At 44.3% G+C, this 27,832-nt stretch overlaps 1 protein-coding gene across 17 annotated transcripts in view; it reads left to right on the forward strand.

Annotated features, from left to right (window-relative positions):
• CDK12 (cyclin dependent kinase 12) overlaps positions 1 to 27,048 on the forward strand; it is a 62,894-nt gene extending 35,846 nt beyond the window's left edge. For 2 of the 17 annotated variants that reach the window (XM_028499647.2, XM_024130052.3), the window contains exons 14-18: positions 2,641 to 3,446; positions 14,474 to 14,584; positions 16,061 to 16,205; positions 19,825 to 19,923; positions 21,958 to 27,048. In XM_028499647.2, the coding sequence (XP_028355448.1) occupies positions 2,641 to 3,353 (713 nt within the window). In that variant the 3' untranslated portion in view covers positions 3,354 to 3,446; positions 14,474 to 14,584; positions 16,061 to 16,205; positions 19,825 to 19,923; positions 21,958 to 27,048. Of the gene's footprint in view, positions 1 to 2,640; positions 3,692 to 9,900; positions 10,052 to 14,473; positions 14,585 to 16,060; positions 16,206 to 19,824; positions 19,924 to 21,664; positions 21,825 to 21,957 lie in introns of those variants that run through there. The other 15 variants (XM_028499652.2, XM_028499653.2, XM_028499649.2 and 12 more) reach the window with 15 other exon arrangements.
• Positions 27,049 to 27,832: the final 784 nt, after the last annotated feature.

Below are 27,832 nucleotides of genomic sequence, written 5' to 3' on the forward strand. Positions count from 1 at the left end.
TGGAATAACAGAGAAAGCAAATCTAGAATTAAAGTAGGCCTTTTTGTCTCATCTCTCATACCTTCCTCCCTTGCACCACCACCCACCCCCCAACCAAAAAAAAAATTCAGCTGTAATCAAAATATCTGAAAGAAGTTCAAGTTCAATGTCATAGTGATTGAAAGAAATTCACCCAGTAATTGAGTCAACAAGCTATCAGCCAAATGATGAAATTGAACTAAAATTAAGGCCTGGCTCATGGCCAGAAATTGTTGGATTTACTTTTCAGAGGAGAGTAGAAATGCCATTCCTAATGATTACAGTCACTTTTGGATTATCCCGTTGGTGCCTCTCCAATGTCTCTATGTTCTTGTTTCTCCCCTGCTACCTCTCATTTGGCCATTTTAGTGTTCATTAGCACTTCCACCAGAGGGCAGACTGAGTTAGCCAGAGAAGGTAAAAATCTATCACTTTGGCTACTGTTTAGCTATTCTGTACTTGTTGGGAAAGGGTTTTGGTTGAAATCTAATGAGTAAAATGAAGTTTTAAGTTACTTGTGTATTTCATTAATCCCTCCCGCCATCGGTACAGGCTGTTAAGGATTGGCAATATTGTTAATACTTTGAATCTTATAACAGTATGTTTTTTTAATGTGATCTTTACTTTTAATTCTCTTAAGACGTTTTATTAACCTTTAATAGTTCTTTACAATCCATCTGCCTCTGCTATTTTGAAATAGTTTTCATCCTCTCATACATGTGAAAGAATGTGAGCTCAAGAATTAGTTCTGTTGAAACACAACTAGGCTATTTACATAAAAGGCAAATATGAAAAGTAGTATAGATGGAAGAAAATAAGTGTAGCTTTATCCATTTTTTGCAGTTAGGCATTTTTAAAGTTGTTTGCCCTTAGTATTAAAAAAACAAACAAACAAAAAAACTGGTGTTCCATTTCATGTACAGACCAAAAATACTTTAAAAAATAACTGGTACTGTGATTGATGTTCTTATGTAGTGAGATATGTAGTGTTCACGGCAAAAAGCTCTGAAATCTATAGATGTTTGTAGTCCAGTTAGCTCTCCTTTTTCTGGATGTCTACTTTTTAAGTTTTGAGTTTTCTATAACTAATTTTTTTGTCCTTTAATTCAGTTTTCTCTACCACCTAGTCAACCAGCCAGTCTGTTAACAAGTAACTTGGGTGCGTATTGTATATAGGATGACCACCTTGTCCCTGTACTGTCCTGGTTTTAAAACTGAAAGTTAGCAACCTGGGAACCCCCTCAGTCCCAGGCAAATTGGGACTCTTGGTCACCCTACTTGTATGTTACACACCGACCTTATCCTCCTACTGCTCAACAGTTTTGTAGTGTTTTCAGAGTACTTTCATCTGCACGCTAAGGGCATGCTTACTTTCCTGATTGTTTTTGCAAAATATAATTGTGGTAAATATACAACCAAAATACCTAATGATAACTATAAAAACTACTTTTGGCTTGCCTGAGTAATGACTTTATATCACTATCTCAGATAATAATAAAGAATTGATTATATGGACATTTAAAATATGCTTCCATAGGGAACAGAAAAATCAATCATTTGGAAGATATCCCAAAACTTTAAGTCTTTTCTTCAGCAGGATGACTCCCAACTCTCTAAAGTCACAGTTCTGATTGTACTTGGTTTTGTGTGTCCTCAAACTCACGCCATTGTACATTTCTAGTCTCTTGCCTTGGCAGGAGTTCATTATCAGACAATGATTGCCATGGTTAGGCAAAGTAATCCAGCAGTGGGGTGACAAAAACTTTAGGGAGTGGTTCTAGTAAGATCTTTGGAAAGACAGAGTGTAGTAATTAGTTCAATACATTTCTAAATACTTGTTTCTTGTCACTGTCTCCAAGATAAATAGATGTTTATCAACATCCCATTCTGCATGACATTGCTATAGTGATTTTTTATAATTACTGTAACAAAGGAAACTGAATGACAGTATGGTGGTTAATATCCTATTCTTCAGAATGTGATTATGGGGAAAAGGGACTCAAGTTGGGAGAAGCAAGTGTATAATTTATACATGACGGTAATGGAAGGTTTTTACTTTATTTCACCTCTCCTGTGTATTCTTTTAGTTCTGTTTTACGTGTTAACCTTATATCATCAAACGTTCTGTAAAATGTGTTAGCTAAGTCCATACAAGGTCTCCTATTGTACAGCAAGATTATGTCCTAGATATGTGACCACAGCATTTGTATTGTTCCCTCTCATCTTCCTTCCTTCTAATTTTCATTAATGTTTTGATCCAACAGCAAAAAAGGGGCGGGGAGGCTACCAACAGCCTACATATTAGAACAATTCCTTAAGGAAGGAAATGGAGGAAATCTCAGACAAAAATCAGGACAATCATTTGAAATATATGATCTTTTTACACCAGCTGTTAGATCCAGAATGCAACTGTTTTAATCACTTGATTTTATTTATAAATTGCGATTTCCTGATCCCAAGGTTTTATTCTTTATATATATTTGGTTACTTGTATTGATATTTGTTTATGTCGGGCAGTGTGTGTGTGTGTGTGTGTTGTGTGTGTGTGTGTTTGTGTTTGTTTGTGTTTATAGTCACATGTGATTTTAAAGATGGTGTTTAAAAGAAGTAACCCTTCCACAGCATGTCCTCCTCACATTCTTCCACCAGAGAAGAGGCCCCCTGAGCCCCCCGGACCTCCACCGCCGCCACCTCCACCCCCTCTGGTTGAAGGCGATCTTTCCAGCGCCCCCCAGGAGTTGAACCCAGCCGTGACAGCCGCCTTGCTGCAACTTTTATCCCAGCCTGAAGCAGAGCCTCCTGGCCACCTGCCACATGAGCACCAGGCCTTGAGACCAATGGATTACTCCACCCGACCCCATCCCAACAGGACTTATGGAAACAATGATGGGCCTGAAACAGGGTTCAGTGCCACTGACACTGATGAACGCCACTCTGGTCCAGCCTTGACAGAATCCTTGGCCCAGACCCTGGTGAAGAACAGGACCTTCTCGGGCTCTGTGAGCCACCTTGGGGAGTCTAGCAGTTACCAGGGCACAGGGTCAGTGCAATTCCCAGGGGACCAGGACCTCCGTTTTGCCAGGGTCCCCTTAGCATTACACTCAGTGGTCGGGCAACCATTCCTGAAGGCTGAGGGAAGCAGCAACTCTGTGGTACATGCAGAGACCAAATTGCAAAACTATGGGGAGCTGGGGCCAGGAACCACTGGGGCCAGCAGCTCAGGAGCAGGCCTTAACTGGGGGGCCCCAGCTCAGTCTTCTGCTTATGGAAAACTCTATCGGGGGCCTACAAGAGTCCCTCCAAGAGGGGGAAGAGGGAGAGGAGTTCCTTACTAACCCAGAGACTTCAAGAGTCCTGAAAGATTCCTTCCCTATCCATCCTTCCACCCAGTCCTCTGAACCTTTAATGAAATCATTTGCCAGAGCGAGGTAATCTTCTGCATTTGGCTACTGCAAAGCTGTCTGTTGTATTTCTTGCTCACTTGCTACTAGGAAGCGACTTATAAAATAGTGATGTTGGCACCAGTTCCCCCTGGATGGGCTAGAGCCAGAACATTTACTTCAGCTCTACCTAGTAAATATAAGTAGAGAATACGGAGAGGGTCATTAAATTGAAAAGTAAATGTTTAATTAGTTCATTGCCTGTACTTCTTGAGCAGAAGAAAAAGGAAACAGTTTCAATTTTGAGATGGTTCAGGAGAGGCTCTCTTTAGGTTTTTAAAGTTTTGTGTTTGTTTTTGTTTTTGTTTTTTTAAGAGACTAGCGTTCACAAAATTTGAGCTGCTCTTAGGCTTTTGCTATAAGGGAAACAGAGTGACTGGCTGATTTAAATAAATGTTTCCTTCCTCTCCACCATCTCACATTTTTTCTTTCAAGTGAACTTTTTTTTGCCCCATTGAGCATCTTGAACATACCTTTTTTCCAAATAAATTGCTTGTCCTTAAAGTTTGCTTCACTTTGAGAAAAGACATGCCCCGTCTCTCCCTGCACATGAAGCAGGTTGTAGAAAGTGGCATTCTTGGGCACGTAGGTAGACTTTACCCCATCTCTTACTTTTTTTACCCCATCTTTATAGTTTCTCTTTTGCTCACTCTCTCTCTGTCTCTCTCTTTTTTGAGGCATTTGTTTGGAAAAAATTAATTGTTGAGATGCCCAAAAACCTGGGATAATTCTTTACTTTTTTTGAAATAAAGGAAAGGAAATTCAAACTCCTATATTGTTCTCTGTAAATCTTCAATTCTAAAATGTTTTTTGGTTTTTTTAAAACCACGTTCTGATGGTGAAGTTGATTTGTAGATGCAACCAGCCTAGGACATTGCTGCTGAGCTAGGGTAGGAGATGATGCCTCCATACATGGAGGGCTACTAAGATCAGTTAGCATACATACTGTTTACGCATATATTTTTGTCAAGAAAAACCTTTGAAACAGAGCATTGTAATATTGTCAAAGAGAAAAAAATACATCCTGAAAATACATGGAAATGTAACTTAGTTTAGGGTGGATATTTTTCTGAAGATGTATCACTACCTGAGACCTTTTTTAAAAAAATAATTTTAAAAGAGCAGACCATAAGAAAGAACAGTATTGACATATACACATCTCAGCATGTATATCCTGCCAATTCTTTTAGGGATTTTCCTCCAGAGAGGTTTGATTTTGGTTTTGGTAAAAGGGGTTAAATTATGACTTCATGGCAAGAATTTTGCCTTATTATAAACAGAAAATGGAAGAGGGAAAGGCTTTCAGGGTGGGATAACCTGGGAGGTTTCTCATTCTGGCTTCCAGTTTTGTGTGAGTACCAGCATATAATGTGTTTTTAAAACATATACATTTAAATAAATTATCTGCACAGACCTAGACCTTTGTGAAACATAGGTTAGTCCCGTTTTACAAAGAAAAGGCAAATATGTTTCAGCATCTTGGAGAATAGTTTACAGACCTCAAGTAAAGTTTCATGTCTCAATGCCAAGTTCTTATATTAAAAAATAAACACTACTTGTAAGAGAGAGGTGCGTTAATTAAAAAATAAAAACAACAACAACAAAAAAAACTTTAAAGAAATGAAAGAAGAACCCTCTTCTGATACTTACATGAAGACTATTTTCCCCTGTTACTGAAATAGGCAGATATCCGGTGTGTGTATTTCTTTATTATTCTCTGGGTTTTGCTCTGGCCTTGCCCTGAGGGCCAAACATTGATTAAAAAGAGAACCTTCTAGCCATTTTGGCATTGATGGCTTTTTATACCAGTGTGTCCAATTAGATTTGCTAGGCTCACTGACATGCTATTGGTAAATTGCATTAAAGTTCATCTGAACCTTTTGTCTGTTGACTTCTTAGTCCTCAGACATGGGCCTTTGTATTTTAGACTATTTGAATTAGAGTCGTTGAGCCCTGCTCTCCCATTTTTGATTAAAGAACTTAAGCCTGGGATACTATCAAAAGTATCCAGTGAGAAAAATTGGTTTCCCATCAAATATGAATAAAATTCTCTATATGTTTTAATTGTACTTTGGTTATCAGCAGTCATCAATAGTGTTTTTCCCTCTCCACCCCTTATTTTTAATTATGCCAAATACTCTAAATAATATACTTAAGTCTCCATTCCCCCATCCCTACTACTAGGGAAGGGGGTGAGTGTGTGTGTGTGTTTGTGTATGTATGATCCCATCTCAACCCCCACCCCTATTTTGGGAGTCTAACCTTTAAAAAGAAAAAAAATTTTTTGGACTATTTCTAAAGGCAGAGGGATAAAGAAACAACCTGTAATCTGTCTGGAGGAAGAAAAGGTATTTGCTAATTTTTCAGCTATGTTATCTATAAACGTGATGGAAATACAGGTTTGGCAGAATTTTTGCTTGGCTATTAGAAAATTACAAACCCAATTAATTCAAAAGTAGTTTTGGTTTTAGTTACTGAACCATGGGAGATATTGTCCATTAAATACATTATTTTGAACAGATGAGAAGTCTGATTCTGTTCATGAATGAGAGGCAAAACTGGTTTGACCGTGATCATTTTTGTGTTTTGAAAACAAATTTGCCTGACCCAGTTTCTTTATTTTTTTCCTTCAACTGTCCATGGGAACGATAAGGATTTGAAAACATCAGATCTATACGTTTAAAAGCAGGGCAGTTAGCACGAATTCGTGAGTAGGATTTCTGTTAGCTTATGCCATAGACATCACCCAGCCACCTGTGTGTGTGTGTGTGTGTGTGTGTGTGTGTGTGTGTGTGTGTGTGTGTAATATGCATATATAGTTACAGTACTAAAATGGTTACCAGCAGGTTTTGAGAGAGAATGCTGCATCAGAAAAGTGTCAGTTGCCACCTCATTCTCCCTGATTTAGGTTCCTGACACTGTATTCCTTTCTCTCTCTTGTTTTTGCCCCCCATCGGGTTTACCTTGTCTATGTATAGATATTTTGTAATATATTAAATTTTTTCTTTCAGTTTATAAAAATGGAAAGTGGAGATTGGAAAATTAAATATTTCCTGTTACTATACCACTTTTGCTCCATTGCATTCACTTCTTAATCTGTACCCTTTGAGCAGATCTAATTATATGTATAAAGCGCATTTCTCCTCCACTTTATCCTAGGGGTTCTTTGTCTCAGAATCTCTGTAGACTCATAAATTATCAAAAAAAAAAAGTTCTCAGGATTTGAAGAGGTGCTTCAAAACACTAGACTAGGAACTAGAGAATAAAGAATTGGGGGAAATCATAAGATGTGATTTTCTAAAGTAAAAAACAGTTGCACAAAAGTAATGATGGTGCCAGGCCATCAAAAGAGTTGAGCTTCATGTACCCTGACTCCTCCTGAAAGGAGAGGTAAGTGGGTTTGAGCTCAACTGTCATCAAGAGAAGTTGGTAAGAAGCTGTTTAGACCAAAAAAAAAAATAGTCTCTTAAATCAGAAACTCTCACCCTCACGCCAGTTCCTATGTTACCTTGAGTAGGGCCAGCATGGGGATGGATTAGTGTTGCTAGTTCTGTTGAGATTTCCTGATACATTGCCAATCCAGGAAGTAAGTCGAAGTTATTTGTAAGGGTAAAATTCCTATTATTTCCAAAATCTTTTCCTGTCTCCACATGAGAAAATTGCTTTCCCTTCCCTTTCATGGTTTAGGACACTGGGGACTAAACTTTCCCTTGTAATATGTGCTACAGTCCTGCTAGTTATGACATAAGTAGGCAGAGGACAGGAAAAAAAAAAATGCATCAGGAGACAGACAGGAAGAGGGGAGACAGGTATCAGGAAGTTGTGAGTGGGGTAAGCAATCATACAAGGTTAAGGAGTACACCAGAACAAGGAAGTTAGGAAGAAATCCAATTCAAAAACGTGATGATGAGGGTTGCCAGCTTGTTTTTGAATCGCCACAGTTTAAGTAAGATGTTTCCTTGCCTGTGGGCTGTCGTGTCTTTACCCAGAAGGAGAATGGAGAGCTCAAGATTGTTCCAATTCCTGGAGTCCTGTGTTCCTTGTTAGCCTCCAGAGAGAAGGAATTCGTTTTTTATCTTTATGTCCTGCAAGTTCATGACTAGGAGTGTGCACTTCAACCTAGTAGAGAATATTGTTTCCACTTCATAGCAATGGCTGTCTTCAATTCTGGGCCTGACAGTTGAGGACCTAACTAACCTGGACTTTTTTCTCTATCACACTCAAGGCTATTTCTAAGTAGAAACCATACTGTTCAGTACCTAAATTTCTTGGGCACTATCTTTTCCTAGACAGGCATCCTTAACTGTGTGGTAAGATTAATGCCTGAAGGAAGTTAACAGTTAATATTCTTTGTGCTGAACTGGGATTTACATTGTTACTAAAGACTGCCCAATAGCTTGACTTTTTTTTTTTTGGTATTGAGTTACTTCTCTGTTCACAACTTAGTCATCCTGAACGGCTAGGTGGAATGGAAGTGGGGAGTTCCTCAAGTGAGTAAATATTCAAACATTCCAAGGGAGAAATGGAACTGCTGAGTCTTCTGGTTGTCCTGAGAGGCAAGGTGAGCATTCCTGGACACTTTGGTTAATTTTACTGTCCAGGTGTGGCATTTCTAGTGTTCCTATGTAGCCTTACTCCAAGCCACTTGGGGGAGGTATGACACCTAAAGGAATTACTTGTGGTACTCTACCACTCATCACCATGTGCAGCTATCTCGCCATCTCCTGTCTACCCACTTCCTTTCATTTCCTATTTTTCTCTCTTCTCCCCACTCACTACCCAACTCACATGCTTTAGTCCTGCCAGAGATATTGATTGATTAGCCCTGCAGGGTATTTAGAGTTATTGCTGCTTAGTAGTTTTGAAGGGTAGTGAGAAGCAATTCAGGAGACAAATGTCTATTCCAGATCCTCAACTTAATGGGGTGAGAGGTGAAGGAGAAAGCAAGATAACTTTCTTATTGCTAAAAGCTATGAAAGGAGCTTTTAATTTATGTTGTGTGGGGTACAGGAGATTGTTTAACTGGTTAAACTTTGCTTCTTCATTCTCTTCCCTCATCCTGAGACTGTTGCTTTTACTGATAACATTTCGAAGCTCGGTTGCAGATGGTGTCTATAGGAAGTAAAGCTTGATGAGAAGAGGGCCCTGCTATCTTTGAGAAAGCAGATGAGGGTTGCTTTGATGCCCTGGTGATTAATCACTAGGTTGCCAAAACACTGGACCACTGGGTTACTCTCATATCTCTATCTCAAGAATTACTAGTCCAAGGCTGAGAGAAAGAGGCTGATATGCAGTTAGTCTTTAATACTCTCTAGGTGGGTAGTTGTTAGCCAAGCCTTCTCAATATGCAGCCCTCAGCCACATCATACTTCTCTGGAATGAGAGGGTATAGCCGTGAAGTAAATTCATTTAGACATATGTTCCCTAGAACCTGGAAATAGATGGATTTGGGGATGTTTTGCTCTGGCATGGTTGTAACCTGAAGATAATGTTGATAGTTCTAAAAGAATGAAGGACATTTTATCCAAGCCAAACCATCCCTGACGCTGGCAACATGGAGAGACCTTAAAAAGGCTATAATGTAGCAAAGCTAAGTGACGAGCAGAGCCTGGGTCTTTGAGAGCGTCTTGTCTTTAGTTGAAGGCGCCTGCCTGATGGGTTGTCTCAAGAAGAGGATCTTTCTTCCTCTTGTGTTTGATGATGGACACCCTTGGTGAGGATCAGCTTGTAGACAGATAGCCCTGCCTGCCAAGGCTAATGCAATTTTGAATGCTTTCGGCCCTGGAGAAAGGAGGCTGAATTCAGAGACCTAGAGAAAGCCTAGGAGTCTGATCCCTTTTATAAATTCAGGAACTTCTAGGTTTGGCCTTGTATCAGTATTTGCAATTTCTGTTAGGGGACCAAAGGTCTCATATAAAATGAAGCAATATGAGAAGGAGATGGAAATAAGGGAAAGAAGGGAGAACCAGAGGAGTCTGGTGGTGGGGCTGAAGAAAGAAACAGTGTATCATTGCTTATAAAGAAGAGATAAGAGGATGGAAGGAAAAATTGTTGTTGGGGTACTGAAAGGGGATAACTGCCTTAAAGGTTCACAATTCATTTCAAGGAAGCCCCGTTAAAGAGTAAAGTGTCCCCTTGATTACAGTAGTGTTACCTTTATGGTTGGAGGATGAGCCTGGATCCCTTAAGCTGGGGGATGCTCTACAGACAGTTTCACAAGGGAAGCTAGATTATATTAAGCAAATAATTTATATCAAGGACATTTTGCTTAGCACTGCTATCTATGTAGTTCAAGAGAGTATTTCAGGAATAAGAAGGAAATGATATGGATGCATCAAGCTAAAATTATTTGTAATTTTGTAGTTCTAAAACTCTCCTGCAAGTGGTTTTATATGTTTTAGGCCAAACTGGAAGCTAATTATTCCTCTCCCCTTCATTTTAGACCCAAGTGAGGATGATGCATAGAAGAGCAAACAAACCGGAAGATGTGAATTAGAGTCACAGAATGTTAGAGCTACAAAAGGACATTAGTTTGTCTAGTTCAGTGCCATCATTAGCCAGTGAAAAAAAGACCCAAAAAGGTTGAGAAAGTGTTGGGAGGAAGAAGGGAAAGAATGAGGAACTAACATTGTCTGGAACCTACTATGTGTCAGGTACCATACATAGTACCTTTGCTTTTATTATCTGGATTATTAAGCACCTTGAGGCCAAGGGATGGAAAGAATAAAAGGCAAATCCTTATTGTCCTGAGCAATATGTAGGAGATAAAGGTGGGTGGCAGATCATTTTTTCCTGTCTAAGCACACAGGGCTAAACTAGAGGAAGTTGAGTCAGCATTTGAGAGTGAGGTTAATCTAAGGAAGTACTTGCTAAGTAGTTGAGAGAGACTCATGAATAACTTCTGTATTCCTAGGTACCTTCCAAAAATGTGATGGGTCAGAGGCAGGCTAGAGACAGGGCTGGTAGGAAACAAGATTACTATTGCCTCTGGGATTGATTTGCATTCTAGAAAATCAGGTCATTACCTGAGAACATAGGATTAATTTTAGGAATAGGGAACAAAATGGGGCTTCTCATCCTAAGGGGTCTTAAAAAAAATAGTATATATACTATGAATTAAGAAGATAAACAAAATCCTATGGTTACTGTATTTTTTTTTTTTTTAGGTTTTTGTTTTGTTTTGCAACACACTTTGAAGTCATGTTCCATGTTGGTGAGGGTAGGTGGCAGCCTGAAAACTGACATTGAGAATAAGATTGTATTTCTTGTAGTTGTTTGATATGATATCCCGAATTATACCATGAGGGCTGCTTCTATGGGGAGCAGTAATATCATTAGCTGGATCATGTCCTGAGTACCGGGCAACTTCTGGGGAAGATTATGGGAGGGTCCCAACTTTAGGAAGCTTCTGGGTCTAGTGAGAGATGAGGCTTATACCTGGTGGGAAGTAGGGAAATTGGTATTTATAAGTCAGTACATTAATGCAGGTTATAAAATAAAATAGTAACATAGTACAGAAGGAACCAAAGCAAAGAAGTAATCAAAAAACTGGAGTTAACCAGAAAAGATTCCTCGAAGGTAATGAAGATAGAGGACATGAAACAGAAAAGAGGAAGGTGATCAGAGGGAGAAAACTTATGGAAAGCTTATGTGTTTTGTGCAGAGGGCTGTGAGTGGAGTAGTCAGGGTAGTACAGGAAAGGAGTATTAGGAAATGAAGTTGGAGGAGCAATCTTGTTGGCTTGAATGAGGAATTTGACTTTGATTTGGTAAGCAGTAACAGAGCAGAGCATTATGAGATGAATATGACGTTGAGGCCTTTTGCAGCTATACTAGGTCATGGAAGCAGGAAAGCTTGCTAGAATATTATTGTTCTCGTCCAGATGTAAGGCCCCAAGAGCCAGGACTAGAGTAGGACAAGGGGAAGGAGAGGAAAGAGAGGGGGCAGTAGAATTAGCAAGACTTGATGATAGTTTGGATGTGAGGGGAGGAATAAAAGATAGGCTGAAGATGATAACCCCAGGACATATTTATGCTGTTGATGGTGATGAGAACTTGAAAAGAGGTAGCTGCTTTGTTTTTAATAAGTAGAAAGTGTTTACTTTATTAACCAATTGATGGAATATGTCTATGTTCATTATTGCCGAGTCTAGGAGGAGGCACAGCCCCTGGAAAATAGTTGAGCACATGCTATGTGCCCAGATGATCACCTGCACTCTGCCTTTTTCAGGTTGGAGAACCAGGTGAAAGAGAGTTTATTCCTGGGGTGTACCTGCAGACTTCAGGAATGCTATCCCACTCTGGATCTGGGAAAGAAAATACAGTTTTTTTGCCAGTTTCTTCCCCTTTAATGCTTTGAAAATGGGATATGACTAGCCTGTGGCAGCATGTGCCTGTGGATGCACAATTCTCTGGCTTGATTCTTGGAAGGCCTTTTTCTCTCCCTCCCTGGGGGTCATTTGTATCTCTGGTTCCTGCTCCCAGAGCCATAAAGTGGGAGCCCCCATTTATTAATTGGGTTGGGACTGGGGAAGGGGTCGGCAGGGGACTCTTTAGTGCAGCAGGCGGGGGTCTTCCCGAATGAGCCCATTAGCCAGCCCCAATGGCAGCTGAAACGGGGCCGCAGCCAAGTCCTCTCGGTTTCAAAAACCCTCCGTTGCCTGCAGCAGATCAGAACAAGGCCTGCGGGAGCCCTTAGCTTCTGATTGCAGCTGTGAGGAAGGACAAAACAATTTATAGGAAGCCAAGTATCTCCTGTCTCACTGTCTCTTCCTTTCTGACTTTGGGGAGGGAGAAGACTGGGATGTGGTGTCCCCTCCCACTATAGCTTCTTACAAGGCACGTATAGGCCTAAGTAGGAGAGAACAGGAGTGAGTGTATATGCATTGATCGGATATTTACGTCTACGCTCCTGAAGTGTTTACACATGTCCTTGCTTTCTTCTTCCATCCACACACAGTTGTATAGGCTAAGCAGTCACTGGTTATACGGGGCTCCTAGGGTGAGTATGCTCAGTGTGTTAGGGGGGCATGCTTATCATACTCTTTCCTGCCCCATACCTGCCTTTTCTCCTATCTGCTTTCAAGCTTCAAGGTTAGAATTAGATCACCTTTTTAACATGTTTGCTTCATAATAAGAGGAGTTTGGCCTCCTACTGGAACTCACTTGTTTGTCCCTTTAGTTAAGCCAGCATGAGAAAGGCAGGCATCTACGCGGGAGTTTCTTTATGCAGTGGCCCTGAGAGAAAGGTGTGAAGGGCAGAAATATCTCACTTCCTGATGGAAGGACACTTGTGTCTTCTTCCCGATAGAATCATAGATGGCCAGAGCTAGAAAGGGAACTAGAGACCACCTAATTCAACTTCTTAGTTTACAGGGCAAGAAACTGAGGCTTAGGGAAGGGAAATGCCTTGTCCACAGTCTCACAGTGAGTTAGTGGCAGCCAGCCAAGACTAGAATCCAAGAGCATCAATTCCTGACAGCCCTGTGCTTCCTCAAGAAAGGAAGGTAGGGCTGTGAGATTTTGAGGGGGGAAGGACAGATTAAGGGGGAAAGTTAGGTTAAAAAAATTAGTAGAAAAACTGAGAAGCTTTATATATTTTTACCTCCAAGATTAATCTTTCAATGACATGCAAATTGTACAACTGTAATTTTTATTTAGAGCCAAGAACTCTGGTTCATTGGGAAGCAAGTGGCAAGCCACAGCCAAAGATCATGATGCCTCAGACTTATACCATAGTTCAAGGAGCTCATTGCCAACTATCTCTGGGGGTTGGATAGTAGGAAAAGATCCTCTGAGGCATTCTGAGGAATTTACCCTAAAGCTCAACTCAGGCTCCTTTACATTATAATACAGCTATATTGAAAAATAAGAAGGAAAGGAGAAAGAAAACACCTCACTTGCTGGGAAACTAAGGGGAATTGCTGAATGAGAGAAGGGATTATAGAACTCTGAGTAAAATAAGATATTCTCTGAGATTACAGGCAAATGGGGGCAGGGCTGTACTCCTCCCCCCTGTTTTTTAGCTTCGGGTTGGTTTTCTCCTTTGTTGGGGTGGAAGGAAGGTGGTGTGCTCCACAATGACCTAAGCCCTGAATAGTGTGCTCAATGGGCTGACTTGCACAGCAGGTTCTAAAGTCATCTCACTCTGGTGCTGAGACTCCCCTCCCCTCTTTGGACCTCTCCCAGATGTTTCTACAGTCCCTTCCAATGCTTGTTTTCTGAGCATGAGTCTGGGAGCCACTGACGAGCAGGGAGGGGAATGCTAAGTGGAAGCAGTATCTTGGAGGGAGTAAGGCAGCTTAGAGATAGAAAGAATTATAGGTCTGGGTCAGAGGGGCAGGGAGGTTGCAAAATGAGTATTGACTGCTGTTGACAAATAGATCCCAGTACATATCTTTACGTTTTCTCCATCACACCCTGGTTGATAGCACAGGAGGAATGTGGAGTTGGTCCCCATGCAGATTCATCCCTACACAGGGAGTGTATAGACCTACCTGCCGAAATTGCATCAAATCTGCTGTCCCACAAATCTCCTTTCTATCTCATAGGACCTTTTTCTGGCCTCTGAGCCTTTCTTGAAGAAGCTGTTTTGGACAAGAGAGGTTTCAAATACAGTCTGATTATCTGATCTAAAACTAGATGCCCTCCTTTGAGTCACTTTCTTTCATTAACTTTCCATTAGCCTTGAACCTTCATTGCCCTTTATAATTCTGGGTTTCACGGCTTCTATTTCTGTTGAATTCCTAACTTTTAAGTATAGGAACCATGGTTTTTACTTTATCAGACTGGGAGCTAGTTCCCTGGAGCTAGGAATCTTAGAACACTTACAACTCTCTTTGGGAGCATACTTAAGGTTCACCAGAATCCTTCTCAGCTCTGTGAATTAGAAGAGTGGTGACCATCACCATCACTTTACCTACCAAGGCCAACCTCCCTGGGTGAAAGCCCATAGACCCTTTTTGGTGTCTAATCCCTTATCTCATTTCTAATATAACCTGTAATTTTCTTTTACAGGTGGCAGCAGCAGTAGGAGTGATGGCCCCTGAGGAATTTGGTAATGTCCATCAATTACCTGACATCCGGACCCCTGCAAAATTCAGTCTCTTTCACAGACTTTAAGGCCAGGTAGAGACCTTAAGCCAATCAGAGGCCACTGGCCTGCTTTTGTAAGGGATTGATACATACACACGCACACGCACACGCACACGCACACACACACGCAGTCTCAGGGAAGTTCTTATACCCAAAGATCTCCAGAGGAGTTTCCTTAGCTTTTTTTTTTTTTTTTAAATTCTTTTCCATTATGGTTTATTACAGGATATTGAACCTAGTTCCCTGTGCTATGCAATAGGATGTTGTTTAATCCATTCTATGTATTATATAATAATTTGCATCTGCTAGTCCCAAACTCCCAATCCAACCCTCCCCCCAACCCCCTTCCCCACTGGCAGCCACAAGTCTGTTCTCTATGTCTGTGAGTCTGTTTCTGTTACATAGATAAATTCATTTGTGTCATATTTTAGATTCCACATATAAGTGATAGCCTATGGTATCTGTCTTTCTCTTTCTGACTTACTTTGCTTAATATGATAATCTCCAGGTCTATCCATGTAGCTGCAAATGGCATTATTTCATTCTTTTTTATGTCTGAGTAATATTCCATTGTATATATGTACCACATCTTTATCCATTCATCTGTCGATGGACATTTAGGTTGTTTCCATGTCTTGGCTATTGTAAATAGTGCTGCTATGAACATAGGGGTGCATGTATCTTTTCAAATTATAGTTTTATCTGGATATATTATGCCCAGTAGTGGGATTGCTGGATCATATGGTAACTCTATTTTTAGTTTTTTAAGGAACCTCCATACTGTTTTCCATAGTGGCTGCACCAATTTACGGTGATACCTCATTGTAGTTTTGATTTGCATTTCTCTAATAATTAGTGATGTTGAGCATCTTTTCACGTGTCTACTGCCCATCTATATGTCTTCTTTGGAGAAATGTCTGTTTAGGTCTTCTGCCCATTTTTTCGTTGGGTACTTTGATTTTTTGTTATTGAGTTGTATGAGCTGTTTGTATATTTTGGAAATTAAGCCCTCATCGGTGACATCATTCGCAAATATTTTCTCCCAGTCCATAGACTGTCTTTTTGTTTCGTTTATAGTTTCCTTTGCTGTGCAAAAGCTTATAAGTTTGATTAGGTCCCATTTGTTTTTTTTTGCTTGTATTTCTATTGCCTTGGGAGATCCTTAGCTTTTTACTTGACCCTATTAAGATGTCCTATCTTCTGATTAGCAATTCCTCCCTCCTGGCTGGAGTGGGTAACCCCCTCAATTGGCATTGGTGGTCATTTCATTCCTGTTCTTTTCTCTTGGCCAGCTGTGCTAATGAATATTCCTCAGTAATGTGATGCTGATATTGGTTACTCTCAGCCTCTCTACAACACCTGTCCCACTCACCCACCACCTCATACGTACACATAGTCCTGCCTTCTTCTTCTCCAGGAAGCTATTTTCTCTTTCTTTCTTTTGCGTGAGGATAGGACATTGATATCCCTTCTTACTACCTCTCATCAGCTTCTCCACATCATTTCCAGGTTTGATGGGAGATCCCCCCTGTCCAAACACTGTGCAAAGACACGAGAAGTAGAGGTCTGCCAGCCTGCTTATTTCCATCCTCAATGCCTAGAACTGGGCAGGTCACCAACCTACTATGCCTACCCCTACCCTTCTTGCTGCCAGGTAGGTGTGCTCCTCTCCCTACCCACCAACCCTAAACAGGGTCATATTTCTCTCTGGGACTATTTCTCTCTGTTGTTAAATATCTCCAGCGAGGGGAAGGCCTTTGTGACTCAGCTCTCCACCTTGGTGACTTCCAGCCCTAAATTTTAGAAAGACCTTCCTAATGTTAACTCTCCACCCCCTTTTCTGTAGTTTAAAACCATTTCCCCCATTTAGTGCGTGTGGAAAGAAGGGAAAAGTAAACAGTAAATGGATGGTATTTGACACTGGAGGGGAAGGGTCTAATGACAGGCAACCCTTCTCTTCGAGCTGAAAGCCTGAAGTCCAGATGTGCATTCTGTCCAGTGGCCTGGCATCCTTGGGGAATACTTGCATCTTTTGAGGGAAAGGTTTTATCTGGTGTCCATTCCTGAGGACAAGGATCTCAGACTCTAAGAGTCTCTCCGTATTCATTCCCAGACCCCTCCAGGGGGTAGCGAATGGATTGCTACAGGAAAGAACCCACCAGTAGGTGATACTCTGTCTTGAGCTCGGGTGGCAGCTCTTGTCTGGCACTTGTAGGGAGTTGGCAGGGGTGCCAGAGCCTCTCCGGCCACTGGAGTTGACATCAGCTTACCCTTTTGACCTTAGGTCTCCTCTCTCAGCAATGCCTCTCTCACCCCTGCAATCCAGACAGCACAAGCAGCAGGCCTAAATAAGTGCCAGGTCTGGGTAAGGTGCTCCCTCCCCTGGTAGGCACATACCTTGAGTTGGAGGTGAAGCAGTTAGGATGGGATGGATGGAGGGATAGAATAGGTGTTAGAAAGTAGGAAATGTCTCTGGAAGTGGTTGAGTAGTAAGTATGCTTTGGGTACCTGGGGTACCCTGCCTACCTCTCTGTCAACCTGGATGTCTGATCCCTCAAAGCTGCTGGGCCACTTGGGCGGTTGCAGTCTTGTTTTCTGCCACACGAGGGCACTGCTGACCAATTAAAACTCCTGCCCCTCCGCAGACAGAGTTTGGGTGAGGGGAGAGGGGGACACTGCAATCTTTCCCCAAGATAGGGGTCAGAAACACCCCCAGAGAGCCTGAGACCCAGGGGCCCAAGGAGCCAGAAGAATAATTAGTTGTTCTTCCACTTCTTCTTCCTTAAAAATGGCCTGAGACACTGAATGCTCTTCCCTAGTGGACTGACATGTCACTATATTCCCAGTTGAACCTGGGAAGCCCCCTAGCTCTAGTCACAAAACACCTTGCACAGGTGTTTCTCTCCTTCAAGGTGTAGCAGGCTCCAGCTGTCCACCCCACTGTCCCCAGCCTCTAAGACAGTCTCTTTCTGGCCCAGAGGGTGGAGGTATCTGGTTTTTCAGAGAAAAAGAAAAAAATCTCTTAAAATTGTTTTAAGAGAAGTAGCTCTTAAAGAACTAGCTCTCTTAGGAAAGAGTTTTGGGGAGAGGACTCTCTCAGACTGAGAGACTAGGAAAGTTCAGTCTTCTATGCCCCCATCACCTCCCCCAGCACAAACCTGCAGAGCTCAAGATGGGCTGGAGGATGTTTACCACCTGAATGGCTGGAGGACACCCAGGACACTCTGGGGCTCTGCGACAACAGTGGTTTCAGAAAGCAGGATGGGGATGGCGGCTGCTTTGACCCTTGATCCTCATGCCGCCCCCGTACTGTGTAATGGCTCTGCTAGGGATCCAAGTGGCCATGGAGCCCTTATGGGGATGAGGTGTCCCATATTTGAGCCTCAGTCTCCATGAAGCCCTTCCAGGCTGAACAGGCTAAGGGAGATGACAGAGGTTCTCCTCCTCCCTCCTACCCCCATGATCGAGGGCCCCTCCCCAGGAGGACAGCTTGATTAAACAGTCGGTGCTGCTGGAATTGCTGCACAGCTGGCGCTCCCCCCAGCACCCCGAGCAGAGCAGCAGTGCAGATTAAAATCTCCAATTAGCGTTAAAGTGAAGTGAGGAGGTACTGAGGCTGCCAAGGAGGCCAGACGGGGGCCCTCGGTCGGCAGATACCCCCACTACTGCCTGGATTCTGAGTACCACCCTTAGTCACCCTTTTTTTCCTAGCTCCTCTCCCAACATCTCTCAGTGCCTACTAGCTTTGCATCGCTTGGGGCCAGAGGGCTTTAGAGGGGTGGAGGGTGGGGCCGATGCCTTACCTGACAAAATGCTGGGGACACCATAAATGTGGAGGAGAAGAGATGCCCTACTCACAGCCTGCCAGTTTGAGGTGACTTCACACTACTCCTGCTTCTTTTTGCCTAGAGAAAGGGCAACTAGGACAAGTCCCTCCAGATCCTCTTACCTATAAGGTGCTGCCCACACAAATGTACATGCTTGTCTGTTTTATCCTGTTTGACCCATCTGCTCCCACCCAAATTATGGCTCCTTCCTTCATCCCTCCGTTTTTTTCTCAGCTTTCCTGTGGGCAGGGGTAGGTACAGCCTGGCTTGGGAGCACTGCCATGCCCTGCCACCTGGGTCCCAAACAGCTTCTCGTTATCTTCTTTGCAGTTCAGGGAAGAGCAGGGATATGCCAAGAATGGAAGCCTCAGATTCTCCCAACCCCTGAACATCACACCCCCTCTTAAGGGCCCTCTACCATTTATACTTCCACTCCTTCCTTCACCAAGCCCAGAAGGAGGGCAGTAGAGCTAGACACACCCTTTGACTTCCCTCTGCCCCTTTAAGGGAAATGGAAGTGGGTACCCAGCTGACTGAACCTACTCACACCTCCAGAAATTAGACACCAGGGCACAGTGCCACCCTCCCAGGCTGGCACATGCTACCCTGGCAGAGGTTCAAATAGCTCCCCCGCCGAATACCCCCACCTCTATGTCTTCCTCTTCTCTCTCCCTCTTTCTTCCTCTCTCTCTCTTTTTTTTTTCTCAGCTCAAAGCACAGCTGAGCCTTAAAATGGGGGTGGGGAGGACCAAGCTGGGGCAGCGGGGTGGAGAGTTCCAATAGCACGTTTTCACCTGCCATTTAATTGGATGTATTTTTAATTAATGGGACCTCAGGGACCAACATGAGACAATCTGATCTCTGAATAGGGACAGGGGAGGGATTGGGTAAGGGAGGAGGATTGGGCCACTGGGTGCGGTTACCAGGAACCCAGGCCCATCAATCACTGGCCACTTTGCGTTCTGGCATGGAGAATAGCAAGGTGGAGGAGGAGGGGAGGCACTGGGGAGAGGTACCAGGGTTTCCCCCCAATGGCCAGGACCTCCAAAAAGGATGGAACTGTACCAGCTGACTCAGTTTTGGGCCCCAAAATTGCAGCCAGGATATTAGGTAAGGCTGTTTTCTTGTTCCCGAGGTTTTGTTTGGTTGAGCTTGTCCCCTTGAGTACTATAAAATTGTGAAAGGAAGGTGGGGCCAGAGCTTTGAGGTCCTTGAAGGGGAGGACAAGAACTAGGGACCGTAGAACCAGAGACTGTGGTGACAGGGAGGAGAAGGGCAGGGTTCAGATATATTTCTGTGTGTTTAGACATAAAATAAGTGCCGTGGAGATTACATGCAGAACAGCATGCAAATGAGGGCTGGTGCCTTTGGGGTATGAATCATAGACCCTTACTGTTGCAAGGAAGAGAACCTGGAGCTCATCTTGCCAAACGATTCATTTTACAGATGTGAAAACAGAGACCCAGAGAAGGGAAATCAGTTGAATCCTGCCCTGGAGTTGCTTTTGTTCCTGGATTTGGAGAGTTCCTGGGAACACAGGGAAATGTAAGTTGGTAGGGTGTGGGGAGGAAAGTCAAGGGAAGAGGGTAGGCAGAATATTATTCTCTATTGCTTGGAGTCTCGTGTCTCTGGCTCCTAAGTCTTGGAAGCAACTCAGGGGAGTCAGGTGGGTGCATTACTGGGGGGAACGTTTCCCTTGTACAGCCTGTTCCAGAGGTCATCTCATCCATTCCCTTGCTTCCAAATAGACAGATTCCCCAGAACCTCCCACTACCATGAGGTTATACCATATGCTAAAAGGTCCACAGGGAAGGAAATACACTAACTTCCCCAGTTCCTGAACCAAGAAATAAATCCCCCCAATGGTGACTAAATATTGAGCTTTTTCTGAGATCTTATCACAAGTTTCTCTGCTGCAATATAAGCTGCTAGAGAAAATTATGCCAAAAAATGTAGCGAGGAGTGGTCTTGTCCCATGTCTAAGCCAAGAAGAGAGACAGAATTAAAACTCAAGGCTCTGAAAGCTGAGTCAGAAATGCCCCTGTATTCACGTGGTGCCATGGCCCAGAGCTCTTATTCAAGCCCCATCTGGCTCTGTACGGTGTTGGTGCACACTGGAGAGAGGGGCACATTTCCAGCTGTCCCCATCTCCCACCCCCACCTCCTTCACTATTCAGACACTAGAGTTAAGAAAAAATGATGGGGGGCTTCCCTGGTGGCGCAGTGGTTGAGAGTCTGCTTGCTGATGCAGGGGACATGGGTTCGTGCCCCGGTCCGGGAAGATCCCACATGCCGCGGAGCGGCTGGGCCCGTGAGCCATGGCCGCTGGGCCTGCGCTTCCGGAGCCTGTGCTCCGCAACGGGAGAGGCTACAACAGTGAGAGGCCCGCGTACTGCAAAAAAATAAATAAATAAAAATAAAGAAAGAATGATGGAGAGAAGTGGCTTGCCCACCACGTTGCCAAAGATGGCATTTCCTGGCATCTCCTTCCTTCCTCAAAAAATTCAACATTCTTTGTTCTGTGCTTCATGAGACTAAGTTCCGGTCAGGGCAAGGATGGGCACAGAGCTTGGAAAGCAGTATGGGTAGAAACTTTGTCACACCCTCCAAACCCCCAACACTTATCCTTTACTCCCAGAATTGTCTTCTCCTCTATCTTAGTACACCATTTAATATCCCCAGAGTCCCTAGGGAAGAGCAAGATGCACCTCTCTAAGTGCCCCCAGACTTACCCTGCCCTGTCTTAGACACTCAGGGTCATCTCCTTGGCTATCTAATTCTCTGCCTTTTCTACTACCAACAAGATGAGAAGGGCCCCCTTGCATTGCCTCAGGACAGTCTGGGTAGACTCCATGTAGCTCCTCCCCTGTTTCCAAGGGCCTGCAGAAGTGGGGGTGGGGGAGGAAAACTGTGCCAGGGAGTTGAAAAGGAAAATTCTTTTGTGGGGGGAGGTGGGGGAGAAGCCTGAAAGAGGGGAGAAGTTAGAGAGGGGAAATTTGGAAACTGAGGCCTGTAGTCCCACCTGGGGGGCTGGCTACCTAACATAAGGCAGGCCGTTCATATTGACTATTGTTCAGGGGGGTTATTAGATGGCTCCTGGTTACAGAGCTGCTGTTTCTCCTCTGAAACAGAGAGCAGCAGAGGAGGAGCACGCAGTGAAGAAAGAGAGGAGGTGTCAGGCTTTCTCTAGGCCGTCTTTCTCACCCCTACTCCAAGATTAGAGGTATATTGGGGGGGCTAAAAGGCCCTTAAAGCATTCAATCTAGATTCTTGATGTTTCTCTAAGGAACAAGATCTCCCTCCCCTCGATCCCCACCAGCCCTGCCTCATACTCCCAAGGTTTAGCCAAGGGTATGAGATCTACAGCCCTGGAGTCAGAGCCTGGAGCCTACTCTGGAATCCAGAAGAAACCCTGAACTTTGCAGGGAAGGAGGGATAGACTTGAAGTAAGTAGAAGGCAGAGGTAGCAGTACCCAGAATCCCCTGCGCTCTAGAGAAGAGGGAATTGTTTAGGAGCTCATTGTTGGCCCAGGGTTTAGCTTTTACTCTGATGGGACACCTTTCCTCCTTCTCCCTCAGTGTGTCCCATTGGTTGGTGAGAGAGCTGGATGTCTGAACCTCCCACCTCAACACCTCGAAGGTTATCATGCAGATCCCCTCTCTAGCTCCCAAAGCCATGGAAGAAGTGAAGGAAGACATTTCAGAGGTGGCAGCGCCATGATGTCCATCAGTACCCAGGGAGAGAAGCCAAGGAGAAGAAACAGTGCCCAGAGCGGGAGCCAGGAGGAGATGTGTGCTCCTGAAACAGGCTTCTTACCCCATCCCCTCCCCTGCCCCCTCTAACATGCCAACAAGGCTCTGTGCCCAAGGTGTGCCAGCTCTCCTGGCTGGTGATCCTGCTGTGCGGTACAGGCAGCTGGCCCTCTGCTCCAGCACAGAGCACATGGTGGGGTCTCTCGCACTTCTTTCGAACTCATCCCAGTGTGTCTGTGGTGCAGATTCCTAGGGATGCAGGAGGGGGCTGTGGCCCTGCGAGTAGGAAGACAGTGGGCTCTGGGGCCCTTTAGGTGCGTATCTTCCTGGCTGGAGCGGCTGTGGGGAGGGAGAAGGCTGCTGGCAGCTCACCTGAATTCAAGGTTCTGGTGGCTCATAGCAACAGGGATGGCTCACGAAAACAACAGAGGGGAAGGGGGTCCAGGCCTGTTAGAGCTCTCTTTTACCCCATTTCTCCCCCACTCTGAGCTCCGGATAGAGGTCTCTCATCTGGATGGTGGGGCAAGGAGAGGCCCCAGCTAAGAAAGAAGAGAGGGAAATGGGAGAGAAGATAGCAGGGGAAGCTGATCATTCCCAGGGAAAGGCTTCCCAGTGAGGAAAGGATAGGAGAGGCTAGTTATTCTTGCCCCACTGTATCCATGGGCTGCACAGAGGGTTCTGTGCTGAGGAAGCTCAGTGCTCCTAGGCACCTTTCAGGAAAGGGGCTTTCCAGGCAGACACAGCTACTCCTCCCTCCTCTCACTTACCTGCCCAGAGGTCTGGGTACCCAGCTGACACCACATGACTTAGAAATTTAAAAAAAAAAAAAAAAAAAAAAGGAAAGAAAAAGGCACTATTACAAGACCAGAACCTGGAAGGATTACCACTACTTGGTCTCAGTACTCTTTCGCTGGAAACAGAGACCATGATCTTCAAAGGTGCTGATTTTCTCTTCCCTTACAGGTCAGGTGGGCAATGTGCATCTTCTCCTGACTTTCTGAATCAGGGGGATGATAGACTACTGTGTTTGAGGTCACATCAGCAGAACAGGGCCAGAAAGTGGACCAGGAGAATCAGCTGTGCTTCTGACCACAGTCCCAAGGGCCTCCCTGTTTCGGCAAAAGGAAATAGGGATCTCGGATACCAGTGTATCCAGACACATAATAAATATCCTCCTCCTAACCTCGAGAAGAATAGGAGGGGAGTTCTCTGACAGAGCCTAAGTTTTCATTTGCCTATTTCTATTCCTTTCACTGATGATGGCTCTGCTGTCCAGCTGGGATGAGGGGCCCTCTGCTGGGATGCTCCAGGGGATCCAGAGGCAGTTTTGATTGGAGGAAGGGACAGACCAGCTGCTCTTCGTGTAAGGAGATGGGACCAGCTCCACTCCCCCAGCTCTCCCTGGCAGCATCAGGAGCCCAGGGGCCCCTGCTGGAACACCCATAATAAAGCTCAATCCTGAACTGAACTGACATATCACCTGGCTCTGGTATAAAAGTGGTGCTGTGAGGGGGAGCCAGGGTGCACCAGGTGGGGTGTAGGAAGGTGTAGGGAGTTCAGCCCCAGGAGATACAAGGATCACTCCTCAATACCACGTGTTCCTCCTCTTAAACCTTCTCCTCAGTCCCCCTTTTCTTCCACCTCCCTTCAGCTGACTCCACTCCTGGCTACCTCATGCCCTCCAATCTGAGAAGACATGGTAAGTAGTTGTCTGTTCCCTATACTTTTATTTCTCTCACTCTCCTCCCTTCCTCCCAACTCCCAGCCAAGTTACCCCATTTGACCTCTTCCTACCAGTGAATGCCATCAGGATCCAAACCTGGAATCACCCCCTTCCTCTGAGAATGCCACTCTGGCTCTGAGACTGACTCACCAGTCGTCATCCTCCACATAAGTATAGCCAGGCCAAGACAGGTATGTCCACTGGCACCAAGGCCCCTGACCTGAAGCAAAGGGCTGCCCTAGGGGTACAGTGGGGCTTGGCCCTAAATGCGTATATGCCTGTGTATTGGGCACACTGGTTTATTAGTGTTATTTCAGCATTGTGATGCAGAGAGAGTAAGTGTAACAGCTGCTCCTTGCTTGCAGTGTTTATTGTTACCTAGAGACAACCTCCTGGCTTTTTCCCAGCTCCCCACCCCCCAGCCCAACCCCCTCCCTGCCAACAGTCCTCTCCCCACACTGATGGGAAATTTATAGCTTGCCCATACCATGCCTTTAACTCTCTCCTGTCCATAAGGTAGATGGGCCAAGGGAAGCCAAAGTGAGCTGTGAGCATGCTTAGGCCCTGGCAGGGTAGAATAGTGCGTGGAGGAGGGAAGGAAGGATGGAGGGAGGGGAGACACCTCTTGTTCCCAATCAATGTCTAGACTCAAGCCCCAGTTTCCCTCCTGGCTCTCATGTTGAGAGAAAAGAGCTTTGGACCTAGTCTTGGGATCCCAGGCTCCTCCTCACAAGATTATTCTTTTTCCTCAGATTATTCTCTAAGCTCCTCCTGTTGGGCTGGCTGGTCCTGAGCAAGTGCAGCAAGGTAGTATTGAGACGGGAGGAATAAATGCAGAGTGGCAGAACCCCCAGATCCCTCCTTTCTATAGAGATGTCACATTGCGACAAACAAGAGGCTCTGGCGTGAGGGATGCTGGCCAGACCTCCACAGCTGGATAGATGTCAAACGTGAAGCTGGCTGCTGAGCCTGGTGGGGAAAACTGACCACCTTAACTTCACCTTGAGCCCAGGACTTAGGTCCTGAAAGAGTCCCAGGCCATCCTCCAAGTTGGTCTCCTTGGTCTGGGTAGGCTACTCTCTCCGCTTTTCTTCCTGGTCCATTTTCTGCTGCTCATCTTTTGGTTTGATACCTTGGGGAAGATCCAAGAGACCAAGGGAACTGAGGCCTCAATAGTCCTGGGGAAAGAGAAATTCCTCGATCCCCTCCTGACTCAGGACCTTTCATGGAGGGGCACCATGTCATATATTCACCATCCCCACTGGAAACGAGAGGAAAAGGGATTGGATTTTAGCAGAAAGGATAGAGGTTAGACATGTGGAAAAACTTACTCATGAGATATAAGACTTCAGAGGGGACCTACTTCTCTTTAGAGATTTTTCTTTTGCCTGGTATGAGTTTAAGTCTGTGTCCACCCAAGGGGCATTGGAAGAACAAAGGGTACTTTTCTGGGGCTCCTCCAGATGTGGGCCTCAGTGCAGTTTCCTCCTCAGTTCTTCTAAGCGTAGTATGTGTGGTGGTTAGATTGTAATGCCAGTGCTGCCATTTACGAGCTGTGCCACCTTGGTAAGTCGCTTAACCTCTTTTAGCCCTAGTTTCCTTGTCTGTGAAATGCAAATAAACAACCTTTTAAGGCGGTGAAGAGAATTTAGTGAAATAATGTGGGTAAAGTACCTAGGACAGTGCCTGATACTGAGTAGGTGCTCAGTCAACAGTGGTTGATACAATAGAGTCTATTAATGTTATGGAATCATCAGGGCTGACACCGTGTCAAAGACTCTAGGAGTCCCCTGGAATTATAGGCCAAATGTGAGTATGTGCGTGTGCTGGGGAGAATGTCCATAGTTTTACTGATGATTTGGAGCAGGGGGTGGCAGTCTCCTGGAAAGGAAGTAGCCCCAATCCTTAGACTCATACTCCCAAAGGAGTCAGTTTCCCCATTCACATGCCTCCAGCTAGGAGTTCCTTAGATAGTGTTCTGCCTGGAAGTACAGCTTCATCTAGGATGGAGCCGGGAGAGACAGCCATTAAGATAGCAACACGGGGCTTCCCTGGTGGCGCAGTGGTTGAGAGTCCGCCTGCCGATGCAGGGGACACGGGTTCGTGCCCCGGTCCGGGAAGATCCCACATGCCGCGGAGCGGCTAGGCCCGTGAGCCATGGCCGCTGAGCCTGCGTGTCCGGAGCCTGTGCTCCGCAACGGGAGAAGCCACAACAGTGAGAGGCCCGCGTACAGCAAAAAAAAAAAAGATAGCAACACAAAGGAATTCCCTGGCTGTCCAGTGGTTAGGACTCTGCACTTCCACTGCAGGGGGCATGGGCTTGATCCCTGGTCAGAGAACTAAGATCCTACATGCCACATGGCGCAGCCAAAAAAGAAAAGAAAAAAAAAAGATAGCAACACAGAGCACTTGCCAAGCACTTTACAGTTTGTCAAGTGCATTTACCTACATTAGCTCTTTTAATACCCAGAACATCCCAGTAAAGTGAACTACCATTTATTGACTGCCAGGCATTGTGCTCAGTGTATGTTTTTTTTTAAGTATGTTTAAAGTCTATAGAGTATTTCATCACCTAGATATGCTATGATTTATAAAGCTTATCCACTATTTTAATCATTTAGACATGTTTACTGTTATAAATAATACCATGATGTACATCCTATCCTAAAACTTCATGCATTTTTTTATAGTAAACTCCAAGAAGTGAAATTATTGGGCCAACAGATACAAATATCCCCCCTCCCCATAGGTATGATCACTTTATTGATGTACCATAATAAGAATAATATTTTTTATCTTCCTCTTTGGAATTCTTCAATGGAAACACATGGGCAGCCCCTTCTTTCTCCTAAACCCAGCAGAAACATTAATAATCTGTCATATCCTTTTTAAAAAATTGAGGTAATTGTAGATTCACATGCAGTTGTAAGAAATAATACAGAGAGATCCCTTGTACATTTTGCCCACATTTACCTAGTAGTAACATTTTGTAAAACTATAGTATGACATCACAACCAGAATATTGACATTAGTTTGATCCATATTTCCCCAGTTTTACCTGTGTATGTGTGTATATTAAGTTCTATGCAATATTGTTACCTGTGTAAATTCTTACATCTGCCACTACAGTCAAGATACTGAACAGTTCCAGCACCACAAGGATTCTTCATGTTGCTCTTTTATAATCACGCCTATGTCACCCCCTTCTTAACCCTTGGCAACCACTAATCTATCCTCCACTTCTAAAATTTTTTCTTTCGAAAAATGGAGTCATACACTATGTAACTTTTTAGGATTGGATTTTTTCACTCAGCATAATTCTCTGGAAATCCATCCAAGTTTTTGAATGTATCAGTAGTTTGTTTCTTTTATTTATTTCATGATATGGATGTACCACAGTTTAACCATTCACCTGTTAAAGAACACTTTGTACACAACATTGTAAATCAACTATACGCCAATAAAATTAAAATATTTTTTTTAAAAAGGAACACTTTGGGGCTTCCCTGGTGGCGCAGTGGTTGCGCGTCCGCCTGCCGATGCAGGGGAACCGGGTTCGCGCCCTGGTCTGGGAGGATCCCGCATGCCGCGGAGCGCCTGGGCCCATGAGCCATGGCCGCTGGGCCTGCGCGTCCGGAGCCTGTGCTCCGCAACAGGAGAGGCCACAGCAGAGGGAGGCCCGCATACCACAAAAAAAAAAAAAAAAAAATGGCGCAGCCAAAAAAGAAAAGAAAAAAAAAAGATAGCAACACAGAGCACTTGCCAAGCACTTTACAGTTTGTCAAGTGCATTTACCTACATTAGCTCTTTTAATACCCAGAACATCCCAGTAAAGTGAACTACCATTTATTGACTGCCAGGCATTGTGCTCAGTGTATGTTTTTTTTTAAGTATGTTTAAAGTCTATAGAGTATTTCATCACCTAGATATGCTATGATTTATAAAGCTTATCCACTATTTTAATCATTTAGACATGTT

This window comes from Physeter macrocephalus, chromosome 14 (assembly GCF_002837175.3).
Source record: "Physeter macrocephalus isolate SW-GA chromosome 14, ASM283717v5, whole genome shotgun sequence".
Classification (NCBI taxonomy): domain Eukaryota; kingdom Metazoa; phylum Chordata; class Mammalia; order Artiodactyla; family Physeteridae; genus Physeter; species Physeter macrocephalus.